At 40.6% G+C, this 15,635-nt stretch overlaps 1 protein-coding gene across 5 annotated transcripts in view; it reads right to left on the bottom strand.

The window, feature by feature from the left end:
* Positions 1 to 762: 762 nt before the first annotated feature.
* The window catches only part of PLPPR1 (phospholipid phosphatase related 1), a 125,973-nt gene continuing 111,100 nt past the window's right edge, over positions 763 to 15,635 (bottom strand). For all 5 annotated transcript variants that reach the window (XM_040580801.1, XM_040580804.1, XM_040580802.1 and 2 more), the window contains 4 exons: positions 13,127 to 13,377; positions 6,268 to 6,444; positions 4,251 to 4,382; positions 763 to 2,291 (listed from right to left, as the gene is read on the bottom strand). In XM_040580801.1, coding sequence (XP_040436735.1) covers positions 2,259 to 2,291; positions 4,251 to 4,382; positions 6,268 to 6,444; positions 13,127 to 13,377 — 593 coding nt within the window. In that variant the 3' untranslated portion in view covers positions 763 to 2,258. The remainder of the gene's footprint in view (positions 2,292 to 4,250; positions 4,383 to 6,267; positions 6,445 to 13,126; positions 13,378 to 15,635) is intronic.

The raw sequence follows: 15,635 nt of genomic DNA, 5'->3' as shown, positions 1-15,635 counted from the left end.
GAAGAGAGCAGGGCTCACTTGCTTATTTGAAAGTGGAGAGAGGTGCCTCGCACCATTTTGCACTATAACTAGAAGGACAAAGCAGTCTTTCAGCAAGTGGAAAATCAAGATTCAAATCCCTCTTCAACCTGGAGGATGGGGAAGAAATTCAAAACCACATCTTCCACCTTCAGAAAGACTGCTCCCATGCCATCATGCTAGAGGATAAGCAGAGGGGGACAACATCGCTACCAATTCTGTGGAAGCTACTGATCAAGAATGCAAGATTCATGCTGTGGTAAGAGCACACCTGGGAAGAACACAATCCCAGAGACCACAGCGGCAAAATCCAGGCTACAGAATATAAAGTTTTTATCTTGGAATTCAACCCTCTGCTAACCCTTTGCAGTATGAGTGGACTTAAATGCTGCTGACTGGGTGTATTGACTGGAGTATTCATTGCTGATAAGCTTTCCTAAAATGTCATTATTCTCCTAACACAACAGAACAGGGACCAGTTCCACAGCCAAATTTATTCAGCAGAAATTTTCCCAGTGGAATTTGCATCAAAGTTGTAGTGAGGGACTTAGAATACTATTGATGGTTCCTCATGGTCACAGAAAGCCTGCATGACCCATGTCTGGTCCTTGTATTCCTAAGGCTGAAGCAGACATCAATAGAGACAAAAGAAAATACCAACCTACAAGAAACACTGCAAGACCAAACACAGACACCCCGAATTTTCTTTGGGTCACAGGCAAATGACAGACACCAGGCTACACATTTTGGTTTTTTGATTATTTTTTTTGCATCTGTTTTGGAAAAAATATACAAAAAAAGCCAAGAAGAACCAACATGGAAATGTGAGGTAAACATTCCAGTAAAAGTACAGACAGAGGCTCCATTCTTTAAAGGAGACACACAGCAGTTATCACCATGCTAGAAGAATGAGATGCAGGAAAATCCTAGAAACAGTGAAAAATCATGTAATGAAGCCTTTGCCCTAGTTCTAGCCATTGTAAATGGGTTCTTTTTCGTTTTTCCCTCCCATCCCCACCCCTGCTTAATTGTCTTTTTATTCCCTAAACAAAGTTGTTAAATTGTAAAATAGCAGTTTTGATATAAATTCTGTATGGCAGAATTTTAAAAAAATGCAGACTGCTACTACAGACTGTGTCAGGTTGTTTTGTTTGGGGTTTTTTTTTGTTGTTGTTTTTTCTTTTTTGACTTGCCAAAGCCCCTTAGTGACAACTACACTGTCAGGGCAGAACTGGCTTCTTGGTTATGCCAATCTGAATGCCAAGTAATGCCACTCCACTCAAGAAGTGGTGTCACTTTTCCTTTGCGCTAGTGTTACTAGTTACCCCACAAATCTATGATGAAGTCATGAAACACTTAAAGCGCAGCCTCAGCTCCACAGTGGTGGCTATATATCCCCATAGTCAATTCCTGAAGCCAGGTTTCACTGGGAGCTTTAGCTGGGCCTTGGGGAGGAATGGAGATCTAGGGAGATGATATAGTCAGCTCACATGCTATCAGCTACTACTATAAATTTTCATGTCCAGTCTGTCTATGTTGCAGACTGAGCATGCTGTTTTAGTTATTCTTCAATAACTGGCACAACCACCCACACCAGAACAATCGGCTTTGATTCAATAAGATGCTTAAGGACATCCTTCATGTCTGCCAAGTAGTCTGGAAACTGGATGGCTAACTTAAGTCTATAATGCTAAGGAATGCTTAAGTAGCTTACTGAATCAAGGACAGATGTTTATTACGTGTTGATAGTATCATTCAGGTTAGATCCTGATCACCATTATTTTCATCTGAATTAAATATATGCAATTACTTCATATCTGTACTGAGCTTACTCAGATCAGAATCGGACCCAGTGGTAGAAGCACTTCTTATGGTAAGAAAAGGTAAAAGTGAATTTTTTTCAAGATATATAAAATCAAAAATGAAAAAAAATGTGTACAAATATCACATAACAACATCAACAATTCCATAGATGTAATTCCTCAGTGCACACTTTAAACAAGAAAAGGTTTTTTTGTTCTTTTTCCATTTTGCTTTTAAATTCTGGCATAATAATATTAAAGCTGACAAAAAATCAGGGCAAGCTACATCACTTTCTCATACAAAAAAAGTACAAAACATTAGCCTCTAACTAGACATAACATAATACTGGTCATCACAGTTAGACATTTAGTAACTGTGTGTCTTGGAGTATTGTACTGGAAGGTAATAAAAAATAGCTTCAGTTGGCATCTTCCATCTCAGGTTACTTCAGTCATAGAGGCAGCGTGATTCTGCAAGGAGAAGGCAAACACATAAACATTCGTATACATTTTGGCATTTTTACATACCCTAGTCTGTAAAATGAAAAAAAACCACCCACCCTTTAATAAAATCTGTTGCCCAACTAATGTAGGGCTTTAAAACTAAGAGATCACAGTAAATGTGACTGCCATCTGTTCTGAGCTTGTGGTGGGAAGCACTGAACTCAAGCCCTGCTTCTGGGCTGTGAACACTCACTAAACAGGCTTGAAAAACCAGGTGTGAATTTTTCAATGGAGACTTTCAAACTGGACTAGATCCTGCCTGGAGGGACATGTCAGTACAGGCTCAAGCACTTCATACAGTCACATAAGTAATACAGTGGGTCTGTCCTCAGTCATGGAGAGCCTAAAAGACCATGGTTTGGCTTCATGTGATGTGAGCATGTGGATCCTACACAGTTTGATACTAGGTAACATACAAGGCTTAAAACCATACACAGTGGGGTCATTATGCCAAAACACATGCAGCCACATGTGTATAAAGCCACAATGTTCAGGACTTCAGTGGCAGTACAGAGTAGTCCTCGGATCATGCTTCATCTGTAGCGTTTGTGTGGATGCAAGGCAAAACAAGAGTGGGGAGAGATGCAGAAATCTGCACAGAGAAGGATTATGTACCTCCTACATCCAAAGAAACAGTAATGAGCAGCCACTCCCAAGGACTTGTTTGTAATGGAGTAGGATCACTTTTTTCCCAATCTACTCCTGCATACTAGATGTATGGTCATTTAGAGACTGACACCCTTAATCAGAGAAAATGATCTTGTTGATTATAGTGGACATCAACAGTTAAGGCTTAGTCCCTACCTGCACTTTGCAGTCCAGAAACTGCAAAGATCTGACTAGACAATTTTTTTTCTCACAGCTTATGAACATTTTCACCTGTTCAGCCCTTTTGTCATACACAATACAATCTGGATATGTAAGCAGCACTTAGTTTCTGGACTGCAAGTCCACCAAGAGACCAGTTAATGCACACAGTTCTGCAGATTTAGTTGAAAGTCTCCCAGAAAATCTTTGCCTAATCAAAATTGCCTTTTCAATTAAGCGAAATATTTCCAAGTGTTAGAAACAGTGTATTTTCCATTTTTAATTCCTATTTTCAGTTTAGTTGTCAAAGTGTTTAACAAAAGTCAGTATTGATCTTGCCACACATCGTGTAGACAGGAACAACAGGCTATTTAATAAAAGAAGTACAATTTCAGGAACAAATACATTACACAAAGGTATTTCAGATAATTGATAAACTACAGTTCCTCTTTGTTCCCAGAAATTCTTGGCAGGTGGCATTTGCTTGCCTGTTTTGAAAGGACTGGGTATGATTCAGTTAGGCCAACACAAGCCATTTGAACTTAGTAGTTTAACAGAAACACCATCAATAATGATGCTCCTGTTAGCCTATCCTCTTGTAAATTTGAAAGAACGCTATTAACTTCCCTTCTGATGACTGAGAGGTAGAAAACAGTATGTGATTTCTTCTTATAGAAGATACGGAACAGCAATAAGGATAAAAAGCTAATCTCTGTAATATTCTTCTGGACAGCATAGTTTATCCTCAGGATTATGAATGTTAGAGTAAATCCTTAAGATATCCCAAAAGCATTCCAAAGTGTAAATAGAATTATCTTTTCTCTCAGTTTTCTAGTCTTCTAAGCGGAAATTTGTTATCACATACAATATGCAGCAGCAGGTGAAATCCTACTGCTTTAGCTGTAGATGTGCACAGGGGCAGAATATCTACAGTATTTTGTAGTTTAAGGGATAAATGCCTTAAAACAAACTCTCCTCTGATGTAAACTCACTCTGTTCAATTGGCTTAATGTTAGGAATAAAACCAGCTCCCTGTGTAGTTATGTATACAACTAGTTTTTACTCTGCCATAACAGAAAATGTGGTTGGTGATAGTCTGCGTGAGAGGATTTACAGTACCTGCGCACTCAGTGTCTCCAGAGGACTTTCCACTCTTGGAAAAGCCATTAATGGCATTCCTCGTGGGTCTTCAGGCTTCGGTTTAGAAGGAGCTCCATGAGTTCCTTTAAAGTTATGGACAACACATATCCCCTGTGTAATGCAGGGAAAAAGAAAGAAAGAAAAAAAATATAGGTGAGGTCAGCATGTTATGTCTCCAGGAGAAACTCGGGAATTACTATCTCAGGGGTCTCACAACCGCCAGTTTGACCTGGGTTTTGATTCAAGGCATCACCTATCTCAGCCTCAGGTTACAGTATGTTTACTGACATAGTTGGGCATGGTGGACTACTTTGGTAAATGGGTTCTTCTGGCCTGTAAGCTGAGGTGATGAATCATTCTCGGCCTTTTCACATTGTATACAAGGAGAGACTCCAATGCCTGCTTTATGATCACAGAACCATGGACTACCTTGATGACGCATTTTATTGGCCAAATACTCCCTTCAGACTATGTCTTTTCCAAAAGTGAAAACAGCTCACTGGATGGCTGAATCTGCCTCATATTTGGATGACATTGAGCTCATTTAGCACCATTCCTGCACACTTCCAGCACAACTTCAGTGGTGTTTATCCCACAAGCCCTTCCCTTGTGCATGACCAGGCTTACTGCACTCACATGGCGATGCCAGTAGGAGCAAACACACATGGCACTTTTGGGCTTGGGAACACAGTGGAAAAAAAGACATGCAGGAATTGACATCTGCTGTCAGAGTGATTACTGCAGCCAGCTCCTTGCTGGCTCTTCCTCTCTGCTGCTCTTTACACCTGATCAAGGAGCAGACTGCAGCCTGGGTGAGTCTTGTGCTGGCAGCAGAAATCTCACAGCACCCCTCCCCTCCAAGCTCTGGGGAGACCCCTTCCACCTGCAGGGCCAAAATGTTGCTGGGAGCTGGCTGTCACTGCTAGAAACAGGTACTGGGAGCACACAGATTATCCAGATATACATGGTGATTGTGTCTTATATTGCATGGGCTAGATTTAAACTGCCTTTCCCAGTCAGAATCAGACAAATTTCTTACATTAAAGCAGAGGAGGTTCAGTTTAGAGGTTGCAGCATCTTTTTATTTAAAGGGAACACAGGAATAAATGATATGTGAAGGTCTATTGTTTCTTTTTTTTAATAACAGAATAGAAATTAAATCAGTGACATGACAATCTAGATTTAAGGCATCTTTGAAACCTAATCCCTCCTGATTACTGAGCTAAAGTGGCTGGTGCTATGCAGTGGACAGTTTTGAAGCACATTTTAATTAAATGGAACCAGGTGCATTTCTTGGTAATAGCAAGAATCACCTTGACTGCTTGCTGTGTGGGTAAAACCTCAACAAGAGATCTCTCACTGAACAGAACACTTAAACCACTCAGCCAACAAGGGAGCAAGTAAAATCCAAAGTCCAGAGAGTTCCTATTCCTAGATTCGGTGGGAATACCTTTGATACATTTTAATACATTTGGTCTTCCTATGAGATGGTGAACAACTTCAGCTCAACTCCAAATGCTGCAAAGGGAGGCAGTTTTGTCTCCCAGGGAGTTTGTCCTGGCTTTGCTTGCACTGTTTTTATGGTCTGAAACAAAATGGGGAACCATGACCACTGCTCAGAGCCCCAGACAACACCCTATGTCCTACATTTTTGCCAGGTACCAGGCAGTCATGTCAAACATGCGCCTTTTGACATTAGTTGACATCTTAAAGCATTTTCCAGGACAGGTCAAGTAAGAACATGTACAGTAACTAAAATAATCTTGAAATATAAACAATGCACAAATGTCATCATATTAGGCTTATTAGTTAGTATCAACCTGATTTCATATCAGAATTTTCTCTGATGACACTTAATTAGATGGGGCTAGAATTACTTCTCAGCAACTGGATCAACCCAGCTGCAATAGGCCACAAGAGAACAGTGATTTTTATATTCTTTTTTTTTTCAGCTGAGGTATTTTCAAAAGGAATTAAAAAGGACTGATGGACTTACCAGAAACAAAGCTACAGCACTGCCCAAGATAAAGCCTGCAATCACGTCTGAACAGTGGTTTCGATACTCAGAAACTCGATTTAGCCCAGTGAGGAATGCAGCACATAGGGTACCCAGACACAGCACAGGTTTGGCTAGCCTGCTACTCTTTGTTTTAATTGTGCTTGTGATGTACATCTGAAAAAAAAGAGCAAGCCAAAAATGAAAAGGGGCTCTGCCAGTAATCTTTTTCCAAAAGATTAGCCAAATCCTAAGTCAGCAAGGATGTGACAAAACCCATGACTCATTAAAAAACACATTAGGAAAGGGAGGAAGAAGTTTAAGGTAATTCAGAGAACACTTTTAAAAGAACAAAACAGATGCTGTTAAATGATGTTTCAGGACGTCAAATATCCCATCAACAGCATTTACATACTGGACTTTTTCTGATCTTGTTTGTATGTATAGGCTCAGTTTTACTGACTTCTTAACTTCTGCAAATACTCGCTCATATGCTAGCGAACAGGCAGTCCGAATGTACATGACTAAATGTTTGCAAAAGGAGTCAAGAATTTACATTTATACTCCTGCAGAAACTGTAATGTGCACATGATGGAGTACCTAGCATCCATACAAACTACTAGCTGCTCCAGCTTCCTAAATGGTGGTAAGTTTAAGAAAGAGAGACTATTCAAAGAAACCATTCCAAATATTTTCTCTGCAAGATTAAATGAATCACAGAATATGAGAGAGATTTCTTTCAAAACAAAGTTGATTCTGAAAATGTAATTCCAGAGCATGAAGTTTCACTGTGCTTTTAATATTTTTTAATGAACCCCACATGTTTTTGGCAGTTTTTATTTTATTTTTAATGCATTTTGACAGAGAGAGTAAAACCATGTGGGTCACAATTAGCAGTCAGTCATTAATTCCAGAGCCACAAAATTACAAAGATCAAGCAAACCAAGCCTGATGGAAAAACAATTCAATAAAATTCTTTCCAGCAAGGAAGTATGGATATCTACATGATTTCTAAAGCTTTGGTAAGCACAGCAGATAAGTCAAACACATTTGCCAGAAATCTCCAGATGACACACTGCCTCCCATACATCAGAGTCAGGAAGATACATTTGAAAAATTCACTTGATTCTGATTACCAATCAGCTAGTAAATGAACTTGATTCACACACCATAGATCTGATCCAGTGAAAGTATAAACACCTGTTCTGCTGGGAAATAGGAAGATTACAAACCATGGAAGCGTCTCTTCCCGTGTTTATTATCAACAGATGCCATTTTATTTGTAAAGAAAAAAAGTATGTTCTCGTGTTGTAAAAACAGTCAAATCGCCAAAGCTGAAAACATTTTCATTCTTGGCCCTTTTTCAGTTGTCAGAAATGGAAATATGGTTGTTAAGACTTCTGGGCACAAGACGCTGTAGAAGATCCTTATTGTTTGAATCACATCTGCAATAAACACCACAACTGGGATCTCTGATTGTGCTGTCTGAAGGTCACAAACCTCATCTTGCCCTAGGATGACATCATTTCTGGGGAAGGGCACTGCTGAGCACTTTGCCATGGGCAGTACTGAAATCAGAGTGGGACTCTGCAGGACTGTGGAGAACGAAGAGCTGTTCTCCTTTGTTGCTGCTGTAGCAGCTCAGGACACCGTGCTGGCTCACACTGTCAGTCTCTGGCCAAAACTGCAATGGCTTGGCTGAAGCTGCCTCATGATTTTACTGTGGCTGTGCTAAAGGAAGTCTGCGGAGGCTTGGCTTCGTGCTTCCAATTGCAACTATCAGCACAGCTTGCTTTGCACTCCCTGATCTATTTGGCAACCATAGGCAATTATTTTACTGTATTTTAATGCCTGTCCCTTTCTTCATGAGCAAGGTATATAGAGGTCACTATGGTCTGGCACATAATTTTGGGATCAGGAAACATAAAATGCATCCATTCTCCAGGTCACCCTGTTCACTGCTTTTCATATATTCCTTTATTCTGCTGTATTGTGTGTATTTTTTACTGGTTTTTTTTTAAACACTTTTTACTTTCCCCCTGTCCATATTTCTTTTCCCTTCCCCCTGACTGAGCCATCAAATGTCCCCACAGCTGGCTGGTGTTAAAGAGTGTTAGCTCTAAACCCATTACAATACACAACTCTAGAAGGGACGCAGCAACCGCCTCTTGGAAGGGCAAGGGACAGGCCAGAGAAACTGACCAGGGGAAGGGAAATTTGACTGCATCCAGACCTGTACCTAGGCAAAATTACGCTTTTACCTGCCAAGGAACTGCAGTACTAGATTTCTAACAGCCGAATTTGCCAGATCTCTGCCTGGCGAAATTAACTCTTCTGCCCTTAAATGTGCTGCTGACCACATCATTTAAAGGTGAATTCAATTTATGAACTGGAACATCATGGCGTGTGATAGCACTGTGGATGGGATTAAGTTACTCAAGAGGTTCCTGCTTGCTTTGTTTTTCAAACCAAAATGACAGCTAGCAACCGAGCACTAGATGGCATTCCTGCCCCAGTCGTTGTGACTGACTCCACCTGACTATCACCAACACTCACCTTAAGGAAAAAATATCATTGCCACTGTATGAATAATTACGCTCCATCTTTTCACCCTATGCATTTCGTTTAGCAAAAGACAATTCAAAAAACAATAGGGAGCTGGATCGCTCTCCTGTTCCCTGCCAAAGTGCTACTGCTGTTTACAGCATCCAAAGGAAAAGCATCACCTCTTAAAAGAAAGAATGCAGTCCTGCTGCGACAGCTGCAAACCCTAGCTATAGAGAAGAACTCACACATACTTACTTGTTTTCTTACAGGTATGAGAGGAAGCTGGATCTTTGGCCACCCGCATGGGAGAGTCCTCCTTATTACAGATGGGAAGTACCTAACGTATTTGAAGTTTCATGTGTCTTGACAGGAAAACATAAATTTGTAGCAAAGAGAACATTTTTAGCAATGAGGGTAATTACCCATGCAAACAGATTGCCAAGGGAAAACTGTTAAACTCTCATGAGGAGGGTTTAAAACAAGACAAACTGTTTGCCCAGAAGGTATGCTCCAGTTCATCCATAAATCACATGCTCAGCTCAGGAATAACTGGGAGAGCTTCTCCATTCTGGTCAGACTTCCCCATCACTGCAGTTTGATCTTTACTGTCCTGATCCCTAAAGCCAAGATATTGTTTAAGATTCTCGCAATGTGTTTACCCTTTCACTTACAGCATGTTTTCAAAGCTTTGCGTAAAACACAGGAAATTTTAAAATTTTCCACAATGCTATTTAAAGAGCAAATTTAATTACAAAACTCTAAATGTCAAAACCAGTTATTTGATGGGTAGGAGAGGAAGGAAGGAATGAACATAAAAAGATGTGAAGAAACCAGAGTAAGTCATATTAAAAAATAAACTACATATGATTTAACTACATAAATTATCTATTCCGCTCCTTTGCAGCCCTCTTATCAGCACGTTCAAGCAGTGTATTTAGCAATGTGCAATGTGTGATAGTAGCTCTCATCCTGAGCGTAATTTCTCTTATATCTTTTTCAGACAGACAAAAGCATAGACAGTCAAGGAGGCTTTTTTGTTTGCACATTTAAAATATACATACATACACACATTTTTATATATATATATATGCAAATATATGCATATAGTTAGAATGTATATTACATCTGTGATGAGAAAGGCAGAGTGAAAGAAGTCTGCCTTGTCCTTTTAGCAGAAAGTGGGGAGATTTGTGACAGTTTCTTTTCCTTGGAAAGTTCACAGTTTCATAGCAATACTGGAAAATTCTGTGTCCTGCAAGCTTTACAGACAAACTTTCCTTCGCCATAGAGGTTTCTACAGCAGAGCCTTTGATAACAAAGTGTATTGTAGAATGTGATACAGTCTGCTAGATGCTCAGTGCAGCTGCTCAAATTGCCAGGGCCTTAAATTTCACTGATTAGTCTGGTGTGTGTTAATGCAGAAATGGAAGAAATTGTTGGTGGGGTTACAATTAACTGGGTTGCAGAAGGGATTTGCTGTAGTGTTCTGTGCTGTTCAGAACTTCCTAAATGTTGTAAGTTTCATGTTCAGGTACCTTGTATCACTCTAATCTAGTCAAGAAGCAACTCACCCAGGCATAAACCACACACCCAGTGTGGCGGGGTAGAGGGTCCTAGCCAGATGGAGGTGACAGAAAGCATTACTTGTGGATGCTGCTAGGCAACAGCTTAGCTCAAGAATCTTAAAACCCCTACTAAATAGACAATGTAAGTGACTAGTTGCATCTTTCAACCATAGACACCCTGTTGTGACTGTAAACTAGTTCTCCTTGCTTTCACTTCAGAGGCAAACAGAAGAGGTCCTCCAGTTGTGCTGGTGAAACACTTCTAATTTTCCATGTTCTAGTTGAGCGCTACCATCTGTTAGATACCTTTGTCATTGACTCTGACCCTTCTCAGAAGAGCATGAAATAAGTGTTGTTTAAAGATGATGTAACTGGGATATCCATATGCAACATATGATTTTATCATCTGGTTTTTGGGTTTTGCCAGATATGTCAATGAATTAAGGAGCATTTCTAGCCTACCATTTTCCCTTGGGAAAGGTACATAGAAACATGTGTTTCTAACTATACAGCCGTGTGTACTATGTACAGTGACTACCACAGCATCCTGCGATACTTCTGAGAGACTACCAAAACTTCATTAGATGCCATTCTAATTTTTGTGTAAGTATGGAAGCCAGGGCTGTCAGCTGTTTTCTCTTTCCCCTACTTTAGGCGTACAAGATTCACCATTGCCTGCAGAGATCACAAAAGCAATGCTTTGGGTTCTCCTCAGCTGCTTTGGTAGGTGAAAAGAAAAATTCTAGCTGACTAGATATAAACCCTGGATTATAGAAAAAACCCAACCAAAACACAAAGCCAAGCCAATCACACACTGCGGGCATACTATCAATAGCAGACTAATGAACAAACCACCACAGAGACATCTGCAGGGGATATTTGAGGTTCGGTGATCAGAGGAACCTGCCAGACAATGACAGACAGTGTCAGTGCTGATTCTATTCTCCTGCCTCCTCACATTCAACCTGTACTATTGTTCTTGTTCCATGGCTCAAATCTTCAGCTTTATGCAAAATACAGCTATTACTAACCAAATACCCTGTTTTATGTTCAGAAGCCCACATTATCATGCATTTTAGAATCAGCAAGACACTTCTCAAAAAATTGTGCACAGCACAGTTACTAAGCAAAGCTAGACCTGAACACTGCATTTGCTGTGTAATGCTCAAGTTATTCCCAACTGACAGGCAGCGAAAAGATAAGTGACACCACCTTGAGTGCTAGAGGGTGCCTTCAGGCAGAGAACTGGTCTGAAATGGGACTGTAGGCTGAAATGCCTTAAGGGCAGACTTTTATGGCCTTGCAGCTCAGAAATTACTCCATGTCCTGGCTCTACCTGGTATCTTCCTGTGTGGGGAGGAGTGCAGGCTTATTGCAGGTACTCTTGAAAGACTAGGGCTCAGTAACACCTAGCTACTGGGGATTTAAGCTCAGGAAAGAAAAGCATTATTCCTCTTCAGTTGTAGAAATCAGCCTGTTTGTAGAAGACTTGCCTTCCCAGGAAACAAGGGAGGTTGAGCAGGGAAAATCCATGAAAGGATGTAAACTAGCTTAGGGCAGAACCAGGACCAAGCCTAACCCTGGAGCTTCCACCTAAGAGTTTATCATGATGAAAACAGCTGCTACAACAATGTTGAGTTTATTGGGATCTGTATTTCACACATGGTTGCTTACTGTTCAGAAGTAATGCACCCAAAATGTTATGGGCTTTCCAAACACTTCCCAACAAATCCTGATCAAAGCAGTCAGCAATTTAGTATCTCTCATTATTCATGCAACATTCACTGCAAACAGATGGATATTTAAACACTGGGTGGCCTCTTCATTTTACAGTAAAAATCTGGTGGTTTATTCATCTGCTACCAAGATCAGGGTAAAATATTCAGTAAATACCCTGTAATTAATAAATTTAAGGCTCTTTTCAATTCCTGATGACCTACAGACAGACTCTGCCACTCATTTGAGTCAAAATACTGTGGGAGAAAAGACCTAGTCAAGCTGTTTTAAGATCAACCATGTTAAGTCAACCACAGTTAAACTACAGGTTAAACCACCACAGTTTTCTACTTTGTATATCTTGGATCAGTTTTCAAACATTAAGGAAACTTTAGCCAGAGAACACAAAGGAGCAGCTGATCCGTTTCACTAGACTTTTTAAGACAGACAGTTTCTTTTCTGACGCTATAGCAGTGTCACCTTGTCAAAAGGTCAATTGCGGACCATTTCTCTGTGATAACGGCAAATTCTGGCACTTTTATTACAATCTTCTTTGCATAAGGAATTCCGGTCCTAAACAAGGGGAGCAAAATCCAGTCCAGTTCAGCCTCCCATTGAAATGGCACCATTTACATTTTAAACATTCAACAACCCATGGCATGTGAACAAAAGAAATACTAGTGATACAGGAGCCATTTAAGCATCAACTTCATTTTAATGTTCATGATACAGGGGCAGGGAGAAGAGGTTGAATGCACACTCCAAGGCCTCTGAGAAAATCAGCAGCAAAGACAGGAGTAGGACCTCATGCCTTCATGTCATACACTGCCTCAAAGGCAATGAACATTTGATTTAGTTACACTAGGACTGGTAAAACAGAGAGAAGGGGATTTTCCCCTACAAGAAAAGAAGAAATCCCTCCACAGAACAACCCTCTTTTTCTTCAAAAAAACATTGTAAGAAAAATGGCCCCATCTAGATGCGCAATCAGAAACCTCTCATACAAGTTAGCTTTCATCACTGGCACTCACCGTGGCATATAAAGCTGAGTAGATGCTCAAAGCAGCATGTTTGGATGGAAAGGATCTCCTCGCCTTTTCAATCACCTCCACATCTCCAGTGCAAATGTTGCCATTGTTTATGAACTGGTGGTGGGCCCGACAGTCATTTCCAGTGTAGTTGGGTTTACATACGGTCAGAAAGTAGGGAGCCAAGTTCCCAGTCACAACCTGGCCAGCATTTACAAATATGTCAGTGGCAAAAAGTCCGAACGCAAACACTCCTGTGAGGAAAGGTTAGAGATAATGATTATTCAAACAGGTTTACAAAAAAAATCTTGGTACCTGAAAGGAAGAGACATAATGAGAGGTAAGAGACCAAACCCTGCAGTCATTACCCAGAATAAGCCCCTGCTGACTCCAGCAGAGTCCTGCATCAAAGGCATGACACATGCTTAACTCTGACAGGTGCTTAACTCTATGACTCCAGAAGGAATCACAAGCAGGCTGAATATGATCATCTAGCGCCTAAGTACTTTTGTGATTCAAGCTCTGAACAGAACTATAGGTATCACTGAAAACGATGCACTTAATTTGTGCCTGTAGTTTCCACTGTGACAAAGCCTCACAGCCTGCAGTCAAATGTCACACATGAGCTGTTAAAAACATGTATTTTTACCACATCTGGGCCCAAAACCAGTAATACAACACCTCTGAACCTGAAAAAGCAGTGTAGGGCTGAGACACAATACTATACTTACCTAATATAACTATCTAGTGTCAAGTATCTTTTGCATTGACTATTAACCATCCTGATGTTGAAACATTAAGATCCTCATCTAGCAATATCTGGTAGGTCCTTTTGGAAACATTCTCATGCTTTATTTTGGAGGACACTTCCACACAGTTGCAGTCAGCTCTTGTCATGGGGAGCACATACCCACAAATGCTACCGCAGGAAGCATTCACTTCAACGCAGGAACATTTCCAGGGTTGTGGAGCATCAATACTGGAGTAGTCACATCCTCCACTGACTCCCTGTGAGCGTTACCAATACCTGCTACAGCTGCTATCAACATATATAAGGATTTTTTTACTTGCGTGTACTGCCTACATACCAAAGGAACAGAACAGCAGGTTTGCAGACAAGGCAAACCCAAGCATTCCAAAAGACAAAATCAGCTCCCCTTTTCCCCTTCCTATCACCAAGCTGGATTAAAGTGTCACAAAAATTTAGAACAAATGAATGTTTACTTTTGGTTGGGGAATGTTGAGGGTCATATTTTTGCTTTCTCCCTCCTGTAGCTCTGTAAGCAAAACTCATTTAAATTATAAATTAGCTGAGTTGACTGTGTGTTTAAATATGACTAAGAGCTGGAGCTCCAGGGAAAACACCTCAGTAGAGTGTGATAAAATCTTAAAGAGCTGGCACCACCATGGTTATAATAACTTCACTGCTTATCTTGTACTGAGTTCAAAAAAAGAAGACTGCTGTAGTCTGAGAAACAAAAAATATCAGGGAGTCAGTAACATAATGCAGCAGAAAATGCTTTACATCAAACTAATGAGAATCAAGGATTGTTCTGCAGATATTGTTACCCACCTTGCAGCTAATAGAAAGCAGAAGGGCTAGAGTTGACAGTTAGGTCCTTCTAAACATTCAGGTCCTCTCTACACACAGGACAATTGTACAGACAGTAACATTAGAAAAACCCTGTAACTAAAAATGGATTCATTGTATGAGTGTGAAGTGTGGCTTGCCAGTGCTGCTTGCTCACAAAGATGGTGTGCTGTGACTGATACAGCTGTGCCGTAGCACAAGTTCCTCACTGTGGTACAGATGGGAAGAGCCATCTCCTTGGGTAGCAGCCCAGAGCAGCTGCAGGAGTGCTGAGCAGTTTGTCCTCACCACAGCTCCCCACGGTTAGGAAGGAGTGTTAACACAGTGAAGATGATTTTGGGGACTGAGTTTATTACTATTCTTTATATGAGTTTATTATCATTCATGATTAATGAAGTGATGTGTGATCATGGATTTAAAAAGCCAGTGGCGGTCAAAGAAGAAGGTAGCATCCCTCTGGTTCTAGACAGCAGGACTGGCCCCTGTCTTTCTACTGGCATGAAAGTCTTCCTCCCATTTATCCTGCTAAGTGTCTGTGCTTGAAAGGGAAATGGAGAGTGCACTGACACTGGTCTTTTATTTCCTTTATCCCTCTGCTAATATTTTAAATCCATGGTTTTCCACAGCCAGCAGGAGCTCCTCACCTACATTAGCCAGTGCACAAGCAAGTTCAAATGAAAAAGCCAGCAGGTATCTATTCAGCCTGGTGAAACAGCAAGTTATGCCAGAGATAAATCTTGTTTTATATATGGCTCTTTGGCCAAATTCTTAAGAATTTTTTTTGGCACAGCTTGCTTTAAATGTCATCTTTTTGATGTGCTGTGCAAATCACAGGGAATACAATAAGTATTATTATCCAGTCCTTTACAATACTTAGAGGAAATCTAAGAGGCAGGCAGTCTGGCCCATGGTCTTTATCCT

Source organism: Falco naumanni, chromosome Z (assembly GCF_017639655.2).
Source record: "Falco naumanni isolate bFalNau1 chromosome Z, bFalNau1.pat, whole genome shotgun sequence".
Classification (NCBI taxonomy): domain Eukaryota; kingdom Metazoa; phylum Chordata; class Aves; order Falconiformes; family Falconidae; genus Falco; species Falco naumanni.
The sequence above is the reverse complement of the archived record's forward strand: the minus strand, read 5'-3'. Positions and strand labels throughout refer to the sequence as shown.